This window comes from Gymnogyps californianus, chromosome 20, assembly GCF_018139145.2.
Source record: "Gymnogyps californianus isolate 813 chromosome 20, ASM1813914v2, whole genome shotgun sequence".
Lineage (NCBI taxonomy): Eukaryota > Metazoa > Chordata > Aves > Accipitriformes > Cathartidae > Gymnogyps > Gymnogyps californianus.
In genome coordinates, this window is record NC_059490.1 from 5,426,965 (window position 1) to 5,446,696 (window position 19,732).

The following is a 19,732-nucleotide window of genomic DNA, read 5'->3' on the forward strand; positions in this document are numbered from 1 at the left end:
CTTTCACATTGTGTTTCAAGCTTACAATTTGGAGGTATACAATATTTGTGATTGCTACCAGTCCTCATCACCCTTCTGCACATTTCTGGAAAAAAAGTGATAAAATTCCTAGGTTTACAGATGAGGATCTCACAAGGAGGAAAATCAAGGCACTAATGAGAGTGGAGTATCAACATTTCAATGTTATCTCTAGCATTTCTTTCCTAGTATTAAAAACATGCTTTTACGTTCCAAACAAGCACCTTAGCCTGTTCGTGCTCCACACTAAACATGTAACAACGCAACTGCTGTCAGCAGGAAAAATGGGACCATGAAGTCAAGTCCATTTGTGATCCCATGGAGGAGTGAAACCATCGGGGATGAGACGGAGCTGGCCACCAACTCCAGGCTGGTTCCCAAATTGCTGCATCCTCCTGCAGAAATCCCCTGTCCGGGGGTGCCCACCTTTGCGAGCAGAGCTTCTTACTAATGTGCATCCGAGGTCTAAGTCCTCAGCATTCACTTTGGTCTTCCCCCAAAGAAAGCCCCTGCAAGGCCACCCATAACCGTGGCAGTCATCCCAGAAGGGCTGCTGGAGAAGTAAGCGGCTGTACGGCAACACGGGGCTTCTTCAGACACTGAAGAAGGGAAAAAAGAAAGAAAAAAAAAAAAAAAGAGGCGGCACATACGTGCTGTGCAGCATGCAGCTGCCAATGCTGCCTATGACCCCAGCTCGCTGAGAGCATGGAAGAGCCCCAAGGCTATCACGGTTTCTGGGGGACAGGTTAGGCACCGCAAGAACATCTCCAAGAGCAATAATGGCACTTCGTGCTTCATGTAGCACTTTTTTTTTTTTTTGGAGCACAAAACTCTAAGCTAAGAGTCAAGGGCAATAGTTGAGATCCTGGCTGATTTACAGACACACAGACAGCAAATTCCTCCTGGGCATGGCAGAGTAAAGCAGCTACACAGCTGGAAACAAAATTCAAGTCCCACCAACTCGACCAAACTCCTCCGTTGCTGCCACAGGCACCAAACACTGCACCCTGCTCTGAATCCCTTGCTGAAAACTCCCCTCTCCCACACACCTTTCCACCAGCTCTCAAGAAAACAGAGAAAGATTGTGCTAATATTGGTGGGTGAGACATCTAAAGCTGAGCAGTGTGAACACCCCCAATGGCATTGCTACATTCCAGTTAATTCTTCTAACCCACTGTTAAGGTCCCTCCCAGCTCCTTGGATTTATATACATTTGTTCTACAAACGGCCAAAATCCCTTATTGAAGAGTCTTCCGCTACTTTGCACGTGTCTGCGGTTCCCTTATCGACAAGCGCTGGCAACACAGGCTGAGCTAGTGCCGTGCTATCAGAAAATGAAGGCAACATGTTGATGCATGCACAGACCACAGCGAAGAAGGACCTTCAGCATTTGAGAGCTGTGTTTGGGGGGGCAGAAAAGGGTGTTCTGTATTCTGTCCTCTTGCCGCAGCCCTGGTTTAATAAGCACCCTTCAAGGCACACTCTTAGTGAAGAAGTCACTAGTAGAACAGACATCTGTTCTCCTCCACTCAAATATTAAGTTATAAACTAAGGCTTCCATGATTTCAACCTCTTTTGGGTCCTAGCTACATCACACCTGTAAACAAGATAGGAGGCTAAGAGCCTCAGTGTAGATGGGACATGTCCTTATTGCTGCAGCCTAGTTAAACCCCAGATTAGTCCAGTGTTTTGACAATTAGGTTCCTAGCTTGAGTCGGGGAGCTGATGCACTGTAACTCTAGTGGCAGTGCGGAAAAAGGCAGCTGCTAAATAGAGCAATGAAAAAAGACTCCAAAAAAGGATGAGAAGTGCACAGAGGCGATACAGTCCCCATCCCCCAGCAACATCAAAAAGTAAAAAAAAAAAAAAAAATTAGAAAGGAAATGTAATTAAAGCAGCCTGTGCCAGGGAGCAGGGGAACAGCCTACATTGGAGCTACCGACCCATTCCACTAGTCACCCCACACACAGCAAAGATGCCAGCAATGCACTGCTGCGCGAGCATCCCACAACGGTCCTGCCACAGTATGAGAGTCCTGCTGCTTTCTGGAGGATCAGTACACCTGGACTCTCGAAAATTCAGCTGAAACAGAAGCCACTGTGGCTGCTGGATACCCTGATGCTTGCTGAACCCCAGCCAGCGGGCCCACGCCTGCAGGTGTCTGTGGATGAGTCGAGCACACGGGCTGCGGCAGAGAGAACTTGCCCGGCTGGCAGCACTGTCCAGGCGAGGCTCCAGCGTGGGCCTGCACGTAACCCTCTCCGAATGCACCTCTGGCTTGGTAGGGGGAAGAAGCGAGGCTGTGTCCTGCAGCATGGCCGTGCTGAGATCCCTCGTGTCCCAGAGCATGGCCATATCCCGGAGCGCAGCTGTGTTGAAACCCCTGGCTCTGAGCGTTGGGGTGCTGCATCTGGAAAGCAGGAAGAGACGGAGGCGAAGAGCAGCAGTAGCTTTGGGTGGGGTAGGCGCCTGGTGCAGGGTTAATGCTGGGCAGGAAGAAAACAGAAGGTTACGCTGTGTTCAGAACTGGCATTGCCTTATTAGCGCTGGAAGAGCCCTGGGGGTAGATTCTCTCCTGACCAGTGCTCAGAAAGGTCACTGCAATCCATCAGAAAGATTCACTACAACAAGAGAAGCTCTTATTATAAGCAGCACTTGAGTAAAACTAGGTTTACTGGCCTCCCAGGACAGATGTTCCCACTCCCAACCCACACCAATTCCACACCCACTGAACAAGCATGGTTCTTGGCCCCAAGTCTCTTTGTACAAGGAATAGGCAAGCCAAACTGCAATGTGCTTTAAGATTTCCGTACGCGTCCTCCCTGCCTTCCACTGAACAACACATCTGCTAAGTTATTAATCAGGAGAAGTCACAGCTGCCAAGTGTTATTTATCAAGAAGCCATAAAGGCCTTTGGTGCGAGTAAGAGCCCAGGGTACAGAGCGAAAAGGGAAGGAGGAGAGAGTTACAAATAAAATTAATCATTCAGAGGCAAGGTCTAGAAACAGCCTTTGCCAACAGAAGGCATGACTCATCCCGCCGAAACGTATCAAGGGAGAGGCAATCTGCCTAGAAGCCAAAGCCTCTGGGACTCCAGGAGTACTGCTCAGCCCACGCACAACACGAAGATGAGTGCTGAGAATCAAGACAATATTCATGAAGACCATGACTGCCAGATTCCCAGCAATAAGAGACTGGCTCATGCTGGGGTTTTTAGGCTTAGATTTTTTTTTTTTTTCATTTGGGGTATGGATTTGGTTTTTGGTTTTGTTTGGGTTTTTGGTTTGGTTTGGTTTATTTGTGGACACAAACATGATGCCAAAGCCTGGTCCTCCTAGAAATGTCTCCTGTTCGGTGGCAAGTTGATGCCTGAAGTCTTATGAAAATTAAAAAAAAAAAAAACCAAAAAACCCACCCCAAACCATCAAGAGCTCTTACTTGGGAATAAGAATCAAAATAATAAAAATTAAGCCCCAGAAGCACAAATAGAAGTTGTGTCTAAGACAGAGAGGCAGGCAAATTTAGCTGCAGAAATGGAAACATCCTAGAAACACCTTCCCACGCCCTGCTTGATAGTCAAATGTTTATGTAAATACCTTTGAGCCAGAACAGTCTATTTATGTCATCTCACCTAAAGAAAGCAGGTTTAGACACAGAGCTGAGATGCTGTGCACAACAGTTATTAGCAGAAGCATTAGACTGATGCAGACACAGGCTCAGCATGCAGTGAGAGAGTCCCTCCTCCCAAAAGCAGTGCTTGCACAGAAGGGAGAGAGTAAAAAACCACAAATGCTGCTGGATCTGCCTGGCCTCGCCTGCAAGCACTCACACGTCTGCGTGCCCTAATGGATCTGGGGTACGCTCCTGCTGCAGGCAAGGGTTTGTTCTATGGTTTCCCCATGGGTGAGGGCAGATGCAAACACTTGGGAATGCTTCCACTTCAAAGAACGCTTTACAGTGAGCTGATGGCTTAAAGAATACATAGAATTTAACCCTTAATAGAAAACTATCCTTCCTCTGTGAAACTGAAATGACATCTTAGAACAGGGAAAAATTTGACCTACATTTCCAAGCTTTTTAGAATACAAGTGAGTTTTCATGGCTTGTGATATACACAAAGTTAAAACCATTCCTGAACGTCAGCCACAGGCCCTAAGGTTTCTTTTCGATAAAGCAATCTTGCCTCGACACTGAAAACATGCATTGAAAGGTCTACATTGAACTTCCTAAATGACATCTTTAATTTATTATAATGCTCTGCTCCTACATAGATTTGGACACAACTCACTTCACAGCATTCCTGGGAGGTGAGGTGGGGCACAGAAAGATAAAGATCACGCCCCAGGGAGCCATATAGCCAGGAACAAATGCTCTAAGTCCTAATGTTAGGGCAGAACCGCACAACTTAACTTTCATGCAATACCTTGGCATGTGTACACACTGCCCTTGCAGCAAATGAGAGGTCTTTCACCTCAATTTAGCTTTCACTGAAAGACCTGGTTGAGTTAATGTGTGATAATGTATTAGTCACAGTAACATCACCAGTGTAACATCAATGGGTCAGTATGTTCCCCCTAACACCCAGGATATGAACACGACAAGCACAATACAGCTTTTAAAGGCGATTTAATGCCTCCACTTACGCCTCAAAATTCCCCTATATCATAAGATCTTTCATAGGAACTCCTGTACTTACTTGCTGCTTTTGAAGGCTCTTCTCTCCACTAAAGACCCTGGGATATATTTCAGCCCTGGTATCCTCTTCAGCAGACTGAAAGGGAACACCCGGTCCAGCTTAGAGCCCACCGACTCCGGAAAATCCAAGCAGAAACAGTAGCCAAGACCATCTGAAGTCAGCAGCATGTTAAGGAGGACTGCAGACAAAACACATTCATTTCTAACACAGCCACACACAATCTCCCTCTGGCCACAAACCGCTTTCCCTGCAGAATTCTCCAGTTCTACCCAGCACCATCACCACAGACCATCGCCGTTCTCAGCTCCACGTTCTCTGCGTGCACTAAAGCCGCAGGGGAAGTGGAAGTGCAAGGTGAAAACCAAATGCAGAACGGGTGCGATGAGGACCCGCAAAGCCAGTGAGACTTTAATGCAGAGCAAGAGCCCAGGAAACACCATAAAGCCAGTGCATCTCGGCAACGAGAACGGCAGCACGTCCTCCCCCTCGTAAAACAGCCATCCCCCTCTGGTTCAGGGCTTCGCCTTGGAAAGGATACAGGCTTCCCCAGCCAGAAGCCCACACAGGTTACTCAAGAGAGAAGAGTGGGGGATAAACCATGCTATGCAGAGCATAAACCATGGCACCAGCACCACGGGAACTCTAACCCCAAAAAAGAGAGTCCTCTTCATCCGCGAGCGGGTGGTGGACACACCCAACGTAGCAAAAGCTACCGGCATGAATCCTTTGGCATCTTCCACCTCTGACACCCTCGAGACAACGGTCTCGAGTAAGAGGTACAGGAGGGCGGAGAGGACAGCGAACGCGATGGTGAGGAAGCAGTGCTTCACAGTGCCAACGTTCTTCTCAAAGCTGCCCGCAAAATACCAGATGATAATGGCACCGCAGGTCAAGGATATCAGGTCTTCGTAGACAAAGATGTAGGTAACTAACCTGTGAACTGAGCACACCAGCACGTCAAAAAGGCAGAGGCAGCAATGAATTTGTTTTAAACCACTACAATGACATGCTTGAGCAGAGGGAGAGTGAGCCTACAGGATTAATTAATAGCTTTCATTTCTATCCTGGTGTAGAAGAGAAGGAACTTGAGGCCTTTACAACCAGGCATAAATAACCAAATAGAGTTAAAACAAGTGCTATCTTGGGTATCGCAGACATATGGACTGACTCTTGCTGCTTCCTGGGAAGCTGCCTGGAAAAAAGCAACAGTGTCTGTAGTAAATTTCATCTCATTAACAGAGAAGGCAAGAGCCATAAAAATGACTGTTATGGTAACTATGATTTTGCTCAAAAGATAAACACTTCTTACTGCTAGAAGACTGACTTTTCTCACAAAAAATGCCAGGAGGTTATCAGACCTCAGAAGCGCTCCCAGGCCTCTTGTTAGCCATCCTCCTAGGCACTCAGTGAGGACTGAGGCAAAGACTTCTCCACCTCCCTCTCATCAACCTTGGTCCCATAGCTGGAAAAATAGCCCTTGAGAGTGTAACCCGGTGCAACCTGACTGCTCCCCTGGAGACGTGCGAGGAGATGGCGGAATTCACCCATCAGCTCAGAGCACTGGACGGCTGAAAGAAATCACTGCATGGGGGCGAGCAGGAACATGGGAATTAAAATCATGATAAAAATCGTTCTGGGAATACCACAGGGACTGAGGAAAGCAAATCCCTCAAGCTCCTAACAGCGTACCCCCACTCTGCATAGTGTCAAGGGCCAGAGATGGGGGCCGAGGGGGGAGCAGTCTGATATAGGTGGGGCTGAGATGGATGCCCAGCAGGCTCAGTGCAGGTCAGGGGAAGGACCGAGAGAGGGGGGAGCAAGGGGCACAGTGCGGGTCATGGGAAGGCCCAGAGAGGCGGGCCACCGAGGGAGCGGCAGGCTCGGCGAGGGACTTGAGGAAGTGCCCAGAAATGGGGGCTGAGGAGGGGGGACCAAGCGGTTCAGGGCAGGACACGGGGAGGTCCCGGAGAGGAGGGAAGCAAAGGCTCGGTGGGGATTCGGGGAAGGCCTGCAACGGGGGAGCGACGGGGGGGGGGGGGGGGCAAGGGGCCGGGGAGGCGGAGCAGCCAAGGAGGCAGCGGCTGCTCCACGCCGGCGGCCCCCGCTCACCTTCCCCCGCACGCAGGGCGGCGGGCCGCAGCGAGGCGGCGGAGCGGGCGGCGGGCGCTCCCCGCAGCAGCCCGGGCGCGGAGACGCCGAGCGACAGCAGCAGTGTGACGGCGACGGCGGCCGGCGGGCGCCCCCACCCCGCCGCCATGCTGCCGCGCGCTGCCCGCTTCCGGCCGCCGCCGGAAGGCCTGGACCGTTGCCGTGGCAACGCGAGGCGCTACGGCGCCCCCGTTACCATGGAGACGGGCGGGAGGTGTTCTGGGGTTCTTTAGCCTCCTTTTAAAAATCTTTTTATTATTTTTTTCCCTTTCCAGAAGGGGAAAATATCCCCGAGGAGAGGTGTGAGCTATCGCTGGAAGCCCGCCCCAGGCTGGGTTGCTGCCGGCCCTCCACCACACACAGCCTCCCAAGGACGCGGGAGGCCCCGTACAACCCCATCCGCTCCCCGCTGCCGTGTCACGGGCTTAGGCTGCTTGGAAGTGCCAAGTGTTTCCCTTCAGGTGTGACGGATGGAGGTGGAGAGGAGCGCTCGCACCGGAGCTGCGTCTGCCCACCCACACTGGCGCAAATGGAGGGGTTGCCCAAAGACAGGCCTCCTCCATGTCGGTGCGTTACAAAGCAGGCTAAACCTGCTGAAATGGCATCAACTTTGCTGTTTGTCTACAGTGTTGTGCACGCACTGGCTGAACACACCACTGCCTGAAGGGAAGTGGCAGATGGAGGGGAACCCCTCGCCCTGAGAAGCCCCTGCGTGAGGAGAGGGATGTGCAGGAAAAAAGTAAGAAGCAGGGACAAATAGAGGCTTTGCTCCATGGGTGGTGAGAGGCCCCCAGCAGTGAACGGAGGATGTGGCTCCCATTGTCCAGTTCCTGGTGCTTGGACCCACATCCGCTCGCCATGAACAGTTACGTGGCAGAAACACTCCCCTGCCACCATCTCCTCCTCCGGACATGATCCCAGTCACGGGCTGCTGGCTCAGGTCTAACAAGAGATCTGTGAGGTCTCGTCTACACGGGAAGCATAGAAGAAACACACCTTCCCACACCCCACTCTGATTTTGCAAAGTAGAGAAAGCATTTGAAGCAGCTGGGATCTCTTTCAGCCAAGGGCAATGAGCAGAGGGTTTGAGAGTCTCACATCTTTTCCCCACCCCAGCTTCAAAGTTTTTGATTGGGAGCAACGGGAGAGCACAGCACAGATCTATCAGCAGGCAAACAGATGCGTCAGCTTGTCTCTCTGTCTCAATTAATGCCATTTTCCATTTATGAGAATCCTTCAATCTCTGAGGAATATAAAGGCACTGAGAGGCTCTACGCAGAGCTAAAGATCCCCCCACCTCCCCTGCCCTGCCCCTGGCTACGGAGCATTGTCTAGGGTCTGCCCTAATCCCGACAGCGCATTGCAAAGGCAGCCTTTGTGAGAGGTCCCAGGTTGTCGCAGACACGGGAAGGCTAACGGCACGGGAGAAGACGTCGCGGCTGGAGGAGATGAAGTTTTTCAAGGAGAAACCAAAAGATGGGCAGAGAGCTCAACCCCTTTTTTCAATTAACCATTCTAGTCGCTGCTTGTTTTGCAGAAACTTATTTTAGGTTGTGGCAGTGGGATTTGCCTCCCGCTGCTGCACCCAGGGGGGAAAGAAACAGCCCAACTGGTTTGCAGATCTGCTCAATCCATTCAGTTGAAATCAGAGAATGCTCTTGACTGCCTTTAAAAAAAAAACAAACGGGGTAAAACCTCGCAGCGCTCGCAGTTTCCCCGGCTGATGCAGGCGCAGGCTGTCACTCAACAGAAAGCGTGCAACTGTTAACTTTCCCTCTCCGACTCGCGCACGAAGGTTGCTCGATCTGAAACAAGAAACACGACTGCTCAGGTGAAATAATCAACGTTGCTTTTGCTGCCGTTTCAGTTCACTCCTCATCAACCTTCCTTCCTGAAGCAACGCCTCTTGTTTCGTATACTTGCTTCCCAAGACCACGATCCCTTTTTCTTAGAAAGCCAGCCTCCGAGTCAATATTTGGCTTTTTAAGATAGTAAGATAGCACACACCACCACCACCACCACCTCCCTGGCTGCTGTGAAGTTTGGCATGGCGAATTATCTTTTGGAAAGCCTGAAACACCCTCCGGCCCAAATGGCGATGCACAATTGGGGTGCCGAGAGGGAACCGGGGGGGGGGCTGCTGGTGCGGAAAGCCGGGCGTACGCCCGGCTTTCCGCACCAGCAGCCCCCCCCCGGTTCCCTCTCGGCACCCCTACCGTACCCTGCGTGTTTATTAATTAAAATAATTTAATCTTTTAAGCGATTCCCGGCCTCCCTGCACAGCCTCGTACAACCCAGCACGCCCCTACAGCGCCGAGCACACACCCCCACCCCCCCCTTCCGACCGCGGTGAGTTGGTACGGCCCTTCTTCTCCCCCTCTCCCCCCCCCCCCGCCCCCCTACTTCCCCACGCCAGTGGTAGGCGCCGCGCGCGCGGATTGGCTGCCGGGCCCCGCAGTCCGCGCGAGCTGCGGGTGCTTCAGTGTGCGCGCGGCCGGCGCGGCGCTTGGTCTCTCTCTCTCTCTCTCACTCTCTCTCTTCTTCCCCCCTCTTCCCTCAGCCCGGTTAGCGGCCGCCGCCGCCATGGCTTCGGGTAGGTGCTTCCAGTGCCCGGCGGGCTGAGGGGGTGTTGGTGGTGGCTCTGCTTCCCGTCGCCAAGCGCGGGTGCGGTGGGCGCGGGAGGGTGGGCGAGCGCCATGTGGCGCAGGTGGAAAAGGCCGCGGCCACGTTAGCGGAGGGAGACGCCGTCCCTTCCCCCCTCACACCCCCCCCCTTTCCCCGTTTACCGCCCGCTGCGCGCTCCCTGACGACGGAGAGGGGGAGGGGAGCCACGCCCCCGCTGATGGCCCCCGCGGGCTACGCCCCCTTTCGATCGAGACCACGCCCCCTCCCCGGGGAGCCTCGCTCTGCCAGGCAGCCCGGACCCGCCCCTTTACGACGGGGGGGCGTGGTCAGCCCGGCCACGCCTCCCGGTGTCGCAATGGGTTGGGGGGTGTGGGGGCAGAATCCCATTGGGGTCGCCCGCTCGGATGCTGCGTGGGATTTAGGCCCCGCCTTTTGGGTCTAGGCCCCCCTCTGTGTGTGGGACCCCCCCTTTGGGTTGTGCCGCACCCCCCCGGTGTGAGATGTGGACCCCATTTTAGTTCATGCCCCCCAGTGTAGGCCTGCCCTTTGGGTCGCGTACCCCCTCGGTGTGAGATGTAAGCCCCCCCCCTTTTGGGTCATGGCCCTTCCCCCATGCGGGGCCCCCCTTTGGGTTGTGTCCCCCAGTCCTGTTTCCCCCCCCCCCCCCCCCCGGTGTGAGGTGTGGACCTGCCTTTTAGTCATGCCACTCCCCACAGCATGGTTTGTGTACTCCCCCTTTGGGTCAACACTCCCCATGGAATGCAAACACCCCCTCCCTTGAGTTGTGTCCCCCCCCTTAGCGTGGAACGTGCCCTCCCTGCTCCCCCCCAGCATGCGACCCACCTTTGTGTCCCAGTATCTGCTGCATCTGCTCTGCATTCTGCTCTAGCAGCCCCCCCACCCACCAAGGGTGCCAGCATAGCAAAGGGGGTAGCTTCACAGCTCCCCTGCTGTGGGCTTAAAAATGCGCTGGCTGTAATTCTTTTCCCAACAGAGGCCTTTAGTTGAGTATGGAGACAGTAGGTCTGCTGTCCCAGATGACTTGACACAGCCCAGCTTCTCCTGGGGCTTCTGTGAGTGCGTTGTGTTGCTGTTTTTTCCTCCCATTTGAGGTGAAAATGCTGCCCCTGTGAAGCTGTGGATAGGTAGTGTACCCCAGAATGGGAGAAGAAATGCCAGGGCTGTAAGTGCTTTGTGGAGTGAGCTGTGCTTTGTTAGGGTTGAGCCATTTTAGTGTTCTCTCATGTTACATATATGAATGATAGAGAATAAAAACAAAACAAAGTGAGGTATGTTAAAGGAATCCTTTAATGCAAGGTACAGCTCTTTACCATGAGAAGAAAACATGTCCAAAGGTACTGTAAAATGAGTTCAGACCATGAATTCTTCTGCTAAATGAGTAAAGTTTGGCTGTAAACTAAAACCACTTTCTTCCCAGACCTCAAGTATTTACCAGTCAAGCACCTGAGTGTCTCCTCTGTTTTTACTCTATGGTGGTGTTCAAACATAAGATTCTTTTTCTGTTGAGAATACTACAGAAGCTGCTTCTTTACATGAATTACTTTGTATGAGAACTTCAGTTTTCAAATGTACACAGCAGATTCTTCTGTCTTAAGAGGACTACACTTCCTGAGCAGTGCAAGGTGACTAGTCTGCTATGCCCCACTTCATTCACAGGAAATTTTTCCATGAGCTTTTTAAACATTCAGAAAAAATGTCTGCGTATCCAGGAGTTTCCGGAATAAAGTATCTGTTGTTTCCGAAAATACTTACAGACTCTTGTCCCCATTGAGCCCACCAAAATAAATCGATCAGAAGTCTGTAGACTAAGAGGTCCAACAAAGGATGTAGAAAAATGTATAAATAAAGGATATTCCTCTGATTCTGCGTATTCATATTTTACAGGCTCCTTATCTGGTTGCTTTCAAACTTTTTCCAAAATTTTGTAGTTTGGCAGAAGTTCGTAAGGGGGAAACTAAGGAGATTAAATGTAGTCCTTCAATTTATAGCTAATTACATTCTTACTCAAGAATTCTTTCTGATACAACCATTAATATTCTTTGTTTTAATTAGCAGCATTAATGGCATATAAATTTTAGAGTTAAACCATAGTTTTAAAATGTGGTTACCTAATTAATAGTAATCTTTGGGATCACTTAAATTGAAATAATGTAAAAATTTGACCTTCATCTCATTAAAAACAATAAACATGTTTGAGTTGCACTTTTACATTGGTTTTTTTAATTGCTTTTCATTATGAAAAGGCAATGAAATATTTGTGTAGCAGTGAAAAGGAGGAGAATGTTTCACATCTGAGTGAAACTGCTTTATAGGACGTGTGAAATGAAATATTATTTCGTCTCATTTTAGCTTGTGGTAAATGTTTCTCTTACAGAATATGAAATTTGATGCTTTGTGTTGCTTTGAGGAGATACTTTACCATTAAAAATGCTGCTTCATGTCTGAATAGCTTAGGTGATATCCTCATCTTGGAAGTGTATATGCATATGTTTAAGTATATGTGTAAGTACTGGCAGGATTGGGTTTATAACCAGATGAAGGAGGTATAATAAACAGACTTTCAGCAATTTGATGAGTGTTTTGATTGGAAAATGGTTGTAGTCGTTTATAGTTTATGACATTTACCCTGCATTGTAATTAATTCTCGGTTTCAGCTTTTTAGTCAGTTCTAGGTGTAGAGGTTAGAGAGAGAGCGTGGGGGAAAGACTGAAATCAGGGATGAAAACAGAGAAGTTCTTGGTAGTTTTTAATGAGACCGCGGCACCACAATATTTGTACAAATTCTTGAAGTGATTTGAAAGGAACAGGAAAATTGCAGGGCTGTTATCCAGAGTGACAGTACTGGTGAGGCTGGTAGAGAAAGGAAGGAGGTGTTTGGGTTTTGACAAGAAGGTGGGAATTCCAAGCAAAAATGTCAAGAGGAATTGAGACTCCTGCATAGAAAGCGAGATCGACAGAGTCTGTGTGGTTAAGAAGTTGGTAGGGTGTAGAGCCGCTTGGGGCGGGTGGGTATCTCTGAAGAGATGAAGCCTGCCTGTGACAGTCTGAATTCTGAAGGGTCTGAGGTTGACGGAGCAATGCATGTGTGTTCTGTGTGTCTGCATCTGTTGCGCGCAGCTGGCTTGGGAAACTAAATCGGTAGGCATGTGTGTTTTCCCCTGTATAGTAAGAGCTTTTAACACATAAAAATTTGCAGTTTTGCAGAAGACAAGGAAGTTCATCGTTGTGCGATTAACAAGATAAAATAATGTGATAAGCTAAATCAGTAAAGACAAAGCACCCTATTTAAGAACTGAATTCCGGCTAGCAGGTAATAGGGTTTTTTGTAACATTGATAGCTTTCACAAATTAGATGCTGTACTTTAAATACAAGTCAAACCATTTCAGTGAATTTGTTTTTAACTTGAGGTCATATTTTGAAATCCATATTCTTCCAATGTGTTTCAAGAATAAATTTCCTTGATAACTGATGTTTACATTAATTGAAAATAATACTCATAATACCTGCCTGGACAGCTTGTGTTGTGTAAATGAATTCGTTCTTGCACGGTTTGAGCTGTCAGTAATGTTTCTCCTTTTGCAATATGAGAGAAGGGAAATGTCATGATTCCTCCATCCCTCCAAATTCTGCCTGTGTCTGTGCCCTTTTGCTAGGCAGAGCTTTCTAACGGCGTCTTAAAAAGGGGTTCAGTAGGACTGACCTACTTAGCTTTGCTTGATTAATTAAGCTGCTGCATTCTGTTCATTGATGATGGCACTGTGTTCGATAGCCATTAGAGGGGGTTGTGCAGTCCCGAATATTTGAAGAGACGCCTTGAAAATGGAATTCAGACCCTTCAAAAAGGAAAGTTCGAAGTGGCTATGCCTGTGTTGTGTCCCCCGCACCCTGTGCTTCTGTGCTCCTGTTCTCCCAGTCTTAGCATTTTCTTTTTTGTTAATAAAGAAGAAGTTGTCTCATTCTGCAGGGAAAGTAGTTGCATTATCCAGTGTACTTGAACCTTTCTCTCTCTCCCCAAATTTCTTCCTCTTACAGTAAGTAGAGGAATAAAATGTTAACTCGATATGAATTACTTCTTTTTCTAGATTCTGGAAGTTACGGTCAGTCTGGGGGCCAGCAGAGGTATGTGTGGGTTTTTTTGCTGTTAGCAATTAAATCTGTGAAATAAAAGGCCGTTTAGTATTCCCAGCATGATGTTTGAATCTTTGGGCATGATACAGCATTGATATGTTTTTGGAGTTATGGGTGCAGAACGCTTGCTGCACTGGGCCTTTATTAAGATGTCTTATAAAACAGGAAAAAAATATATATTCCTGAAGGGAAGACAATAAGCAGGTTTAAATTGGAATGACACCTTTTAATAGTAGGAACTTTTGAAATGTCATGAATATAGAGAAATATTTTTCATATGACTGCCTTAAGCTGTTCACTAAGGTTTTAGTCAAAGGTTATACAAGTGTAAATGATGGGCCGTACAGATGTAAAATTTTATTTTTCCATTTTATTTTCCCGTTGGAGGGAACTTTTTGTTAAAACCCTCTGATAACTGTTCGTAATTGTGAAATTTAAAAGCAAGTTCATAAAACAGCTGCACGTTTTTTGGGGGGTATTTTAATCAGTGAAACGAAAGTGTTTTTATGGAAGTATGAAAATCACGGCAAATACCGACTGTGCTAATGAAAGTCATAAGGTTCTATGCATATAGCACTGCGTGAGTTTGAGTTTATATCTGAGTATGATATGAGTTTCAGCACATGGTTCTTCTGTCAGTTCACGAAGTCTTAAAGTGGCAGAATAACGAGTAAGTATAATCTAAAGCTAGTGCGTTTTTTGATGATGACGTTATTGTTGAATAGTCCCAACAAATACCAAATTAACAGTAATTGATTAAAATAAAATTAACTTTGTAAGATTATACTGAAAAACTTAAAATGCCTTGCTTTCGTACGGTAACGTTTTCTGTGATTCTGAAGAATCTGTCAAATTACAGTAAGCCCAACTTTCATGTACTTTAAATTTACACTTGAAACAGAGCAGAAATTAAAATAAGCTCTTCTGGCTTCTGACAGTCAACTATGGTAACCATTAGTTTACTGATGCAGTTCTAATATGCCTACAACTGCAGCACTTGGATTAAACACCTATTTTGGAATGAAAAGAAACTTAAAATAACACCAAAAATACCTTTACTTTCCAACCCATGTGGAGGGCACTGTAAGCATTTACTAAATGCATTTTTCTCTTACAGTTATTCCTCCTATGGCAATCAGAGCAGTCAAAATTATGGACAAGCACAGGTAAGCTGAAAGAAACATTGTGTCTTTCAAAGCAGATGTTCCTTGAGTAAAAATAAATGTTCCTGGGTGACCATATCTGGGCCAGGAAGAAGTCCATTCTCAGCTGTGCTTGATGTTTGCAGTAGTGTCTAGCGAAGGAAAACTGTAATTACCTGCTGTGGAAGTTACACTTATTTGAGTACCTTCTTGAAATTACAGGGATATTCTGGGTATGGGCAGAGTGGAGACAATTCCTCCTACGGACAGAACTATGGAAGCTACCATGGGAGCTATGGACAAAATCAAACAGGTTTGGCTAGCTTGTTAGATTCACTGGCAATAATTAAAAGGTGAATATTTACTAAAAATTTTCTTCCTCAATTTCCAGGTTATGGACAAGATTCCCAGGGATACGATGATGAATCCAGTTATGAAAATCAGAATCAGAGCTCATACAACCAGCAGTCTTATAGCAGTCAGGGGCAGCAGAAAGGGTCGTCTAGAGGGTAAGGAAGCAGAGATTAACGGTATCTATTTAAAGTACTGTCTAGTAGTTGTACATTCTTAACTAGAGCTATAACAAATTTCCTGCTATCATTGCTAAAAAAAGGACAAACATCTGAAAATCCACATTCTTAAGACATTTTTAATGCCTGAAAGAACAGGAGGTAGGGGAAGAGTATTTCTTTATGTAAGAAGGACGGACGCAGTTGTTTTAAAGTCAAGCTGTACGGGGAGATACGCTTTAGAAAGGCTTTGGATAGTGACTACAATGAAGAATGGACTTGGTAGAGAGTATTTTGAATGAGAAAAAGATAGATCAAGTACCTCTCCAGTCACATTCTTTTGTATAAACTTGGAGTACTCTTTATTAACTTCAATTAAGCTGTTAGCAAGGAAATTCTTTGCTGTTCTTAGATTTGCAGACATCTGACTTAGAATGCCTTTTTGTGGTGAAAGAAGAGCATATGATTCAGAAATACCATTTAAGAAATATCTTTTCTTTTTCCAACTAAGTAGGATTCTCGAAACGTCGTGTTTTTATATCCTCATCGATAACTTAAATGTGCATATGCATACTGCACTCTGATTCAGTACTTTATGCTATTATAAATGTATTTTACTTGTTAAGTGATGTACTTGAATCAGTTTCAGGAGGATTAATAATACTACTCTTAAAGTATGTTGGAAAATACAGCCCAGCTTCCCATAACGACTTATAAGGCCACTTGGTGGTAGAATACCTTCATTATCTAGTTTACAAGCTTCATGCATACACCCCAAGGTTACTGCTTGCAGGTTACTGCTCGCATTAGATCTTTGTTGAGGATCAGGTGACCTCTTTAAAATACACTGTCATGTAGTAAACCTCATTCTTGTGTCCAAGGTCCAAATATTTTTTTTTTTTTTTGCAAGCTGATGAAACAATCTGGACTTCAGCAAACCTGTACTTGGTTTCTGTTTTTGTAGTTATTATTACAAAACATCTTAATATAAACAAGCAAGGTCTTAATCTGTCAGCAGTAGATGCTGTCACTCAGAGTGTCTTTTTCACATCCCTAAAGAAGGCAGGTACAGGGTTAGGTTTTGCTTTGCTTTGTTTTCTGAGCATTTATTAGAGCTGTACAAAGGACAGGACTAGGCAATGATGTAGTTTTTAACTCTGTAGACATCCAGTGGGAAAAAATGCAGTAGAGCATAGACTCTCCAACAAATTGTTTTTGATCAAGAAAATGAAAAAAAAGACATTGGAGGGAAACTTTTCAATGTATGGTTGTAACAAGTAAGGAGAAACTGAGAAATTAAATGATAGCAACTTTGAAGAGGATGGCCACAAAATTGTAGCGCTCTCATCCTAAGGGAAGGAAGGAAAACCGACAAATAGTGGATGCTCTCAATGATGCTTCCTTTGTTGGTGATGATGCAAAGGCTAAAGTGGAGGTGACTTTTTTTGAAGTGAAGATATTAACAAAAATCTTTGCAAGCTCTTTGCCACTGGAATTAGTTATGTTAAAGCTGAGATCTTGGCTAGAACTGGGAGGGAGCAGATTAGATGGTATTTACATGGATGGGATATTTTGAGATTGGTTGGACCCAATGGACTTCATCTTAGAGTACTTTGAAAAGCTGGTGGGAACTTTCTGTAGGCTGTTAGATTTTGTTGTTTGTTTTTCTGAGATGTTTTGGCTAGCAAGTAAGATTGCCAAAGACTGGAGAGTGGCAAATATAGTGCCTCATCTTTTGAAAAAGGGTGGAAGCAGGGAGGAGAAAGAGAAGAAAGGGTGGCGGAGGTCAGTGATTAATTTCAATTACTGAAAAAATAGTACACTTAAGCCGCAACTAAGTACCCAGGGGGAAGACAAAGGTATGAGTAACAGCCAGTGTTTCCTGGATGCAATTTATTTCTCATAAATCTATATAAATGTCTTTCTATGAAAGGGTAACCCAACTGGAACTATTCTCTTGTATATCTAGATTTTCAAAATACTTTTGTTTCTACTTTGGACGCTGAAGCAGCCTAGGGAAGTATGGTGTAGGTGAGATTTCCTTGTGGTTGCTATAAAGTTGTTATTAGTCAGAGAAGAGTTACGACTCCCTCTTAGAATGTATAGCCACATTGTGTTGGAGTATCCTAGATGTGATATTGGTCAATGTTTCTGATGAAAGTTGGTGGGGTAGTATATGTAGATGGCACTAAAGTGGGAAGAACTGCAAGTATGTCAGAGGACATAACAAAAGTTAGAAAAGTTCTTGACCAAATGGTAGAACGCTCAGAAGAAGTCAGGTTGCAATTCAGTGAAAGCAAAATGTTGGGATTTTTTTTGGTAGACGGAAGCATCAGCTGCACAATACAACATCAGCAGTGGGTGTCTTCCCTGCAGTTCTGTAGAGAAGGATTTGATGTTTAGCAGGTCACAGGCTGACATGCATCAGCCATTGTCATGCTACTGGGAAGAGGGGAGGAAGCAAGCATTGTACTGGGATATGTAAGGGGAGCGATGCTCTTAAGTTACATTTACGGTGGAAACTGAGGATGTCTTGAAAGCAATGGTAACACACGGTTTTCTGCTGTGCTTTTATTGGAAGCCAGATATATCCCAACAGAGATGAAACACAGAGTATTTTCATATCTGTATGCCAGTAATGACTGGGAGGTAACTGTGACTAGGAAATGTTAGCAATGTAATGAATTTTCAGCCATTATTTTGCTCTCTATTCTGTGAACATTTAGCTATTAATACAAATTCTGTTTATTTTAAGTGGAAGAGGCTCTTATGAACAAAAGTCAAACTATGGTCAGCACCAAAGCTCTTATGACCAGCAGACAAGCTATGGACAAAACCAAGACTCTTATGACCAGCAGTCAAGCTCATATGACCAGCAGTCGGGCTATGGCCACCAGGGCTCATATGACCAGCAGTCGGGCTATGGCCACCAGAGCTCATATGACCAAAAGTCAGGCTATAACCAGCACCAAAGCTCATATGGCCATTCTCAGCAACCCTACCCGTCTCAGAAGGGAAGCTATAGCCACAACAACCAAGGTAAAATTCACAGGTTGAATTCAATATTGGCTAATAAAATGGAGCAGAAACACTGTGAAATAGTTGGATTTCCTTCCACAGACATTTGACTTGATGCATAGTCAAAGCTCTTTTTCCATGTTGATATTCTTGGGGAATGTTTCATTTGTTAAGACTTTCAAAACATTATGCAGAGATAAAAAACTGTTGGGGCCCCAGAATTGTTGCATTTGCATTTGTTGGAGGCAGCCTTGCAGAGTCTCTCCCTGAGTTCTGCAAATAGTTTTCTTCTAAGCTATTTTCAACCATCTTCCTGCATGAGGGTGACATGTCCTGATCAGTCATGAAGAGCTTTTGCACTTCACATTCCAGCTTTACGCTGTGTAGGGGAATTCTGAGATAGAAGGAAATGAGAAGTTTAAGATCAACCCTTTTTTTGCAGAAACTTCACACAAGTGGCACAACCCACACTCTATCTTTGTTCTGTCTTCAGTGATGTCTTTTGCAAACTGGGAAGGCTATATGGAAGTAGAATGAAAAGTGTATTTTAGACAATGTGTGTTTAATGTTCGGAAAATGGAGTGTAGTTAAAGTACAGAGTGTTTACATTCTGAGATCCCTTGTGGCCCTGGAAGCCAAGGGAGATAACTGGAACAAAATCAAACTTTGCTCCATTACTTTGTGGCATAGCTAATGTAAGAGAGATTTAGGAGTTGATGCTTTCCAGATTTAAATGGCAGACTTGAGGGGGGGGGAAATAATTGTAGGGTGGGAATTTTCACTGCACTGCAGTTGGCACTACAATTTACTCATGTTTTGTTTTGTTTTACTTGTTCTCCAGATGATCGTCGTGAAAAGAGTAGGTATGGAGAAGATAATAGAGGATATGGCGGGTCACAGGGAGGAGGTAGAGGGGGATATGACATGGATGGAAGAGGTCATATGTCTGGATATAGGTAAGTGATCTCATTCCAGTGGCTGCAGTTCCTTACCCTTGTTTCTTATTATTTAGCTGTTTTTAATTTTTGTTTACTATATGTCTGTTCCTAATGTGGTTCAGATTTAGATTTCCAAAAATGAAAGGTTTCTAAAATTAAACGTTTCTGCACTGCACAGAAATGCATTTTGCCTACGAAAAGCTTTTAGGTTCAGATAGATTGAGACCAAGCATTTGATTGTTATGACACATAGCTGCATTTTATTTACATGAGTTGCAATAGAAAAACTGCCTGAGCCCATCCCTCGAAATAATAAGATATTTTAAAACCTGTAAAAATTTGTTTTCCATGACAAGAAAACCAACAGCTGGGGATTAAGAAAGTTTTATAAAATTCATAGCTAAGGTAGCTAACATTTTAGCAGGGAAGTATTTTGACTTTATAATGACAAATCATTATACTAAGGTTGGCTAATTATCTTTCTGCTT

The 19,732-nt window shown here is 45.9% G+C and overlaps 2 protein-coding genes across 2 annotated transcripts in view; one reads left to right on the forward strand and one right to left on the reverse strand.

Annotated features, from left to right (window-relative positions):
• Positions 1–9,447, reverse strand: RHBDD2 (rhomboid domain containing 2). The gene is given in 6 exon segments (XM_050909187.1): positions 1–2,504; positions 4,715–4,865; positions 5,253–5,654; positions 6,824–6,985; positions 6,988–7,040; positions 9,266–9,447. Coding segments are annotated over 6 exon segments (1,383 nt in total). The 3' UTR covers positions 1–2,071.
• The window catches only part of TAF15 (TATA-box binding protein associated factor 15), a 22,768-nt gene continuing 12,435 nt past the window's right edge, over positions 9,400–19,732 (forward strand). The window contains exons 1-7 of the mRNA XM_050909114.1: positions 9,400–9,455; positions 13,592–13,628; positions 14,755–14,803; positions 15,002–15,092; positions 15,171–15,288; positions 18,044–18,327; positions 19,148–19,262. Coding sequence (XP_050765071.1) covers positions 9,446–9,455; positions 13,592–13,628; positions 14,755–14,803; positions 15,002–15,092; positions 15,171–15,288; positions 18,044–18,327; positions 19,148–19,262 — 704 coding nt within the window. The 5' untranslated portion in view covers positions 9,400–9,445. The remainder of the gene's footprint in view (positions 9,456–13,591; positions 13,629–14,754; positions 14,804–15,001; positions 15,093–15,170; positions 15,289–18,043; positions 18,328–19,147; positions 19,263–19,732) is intronic.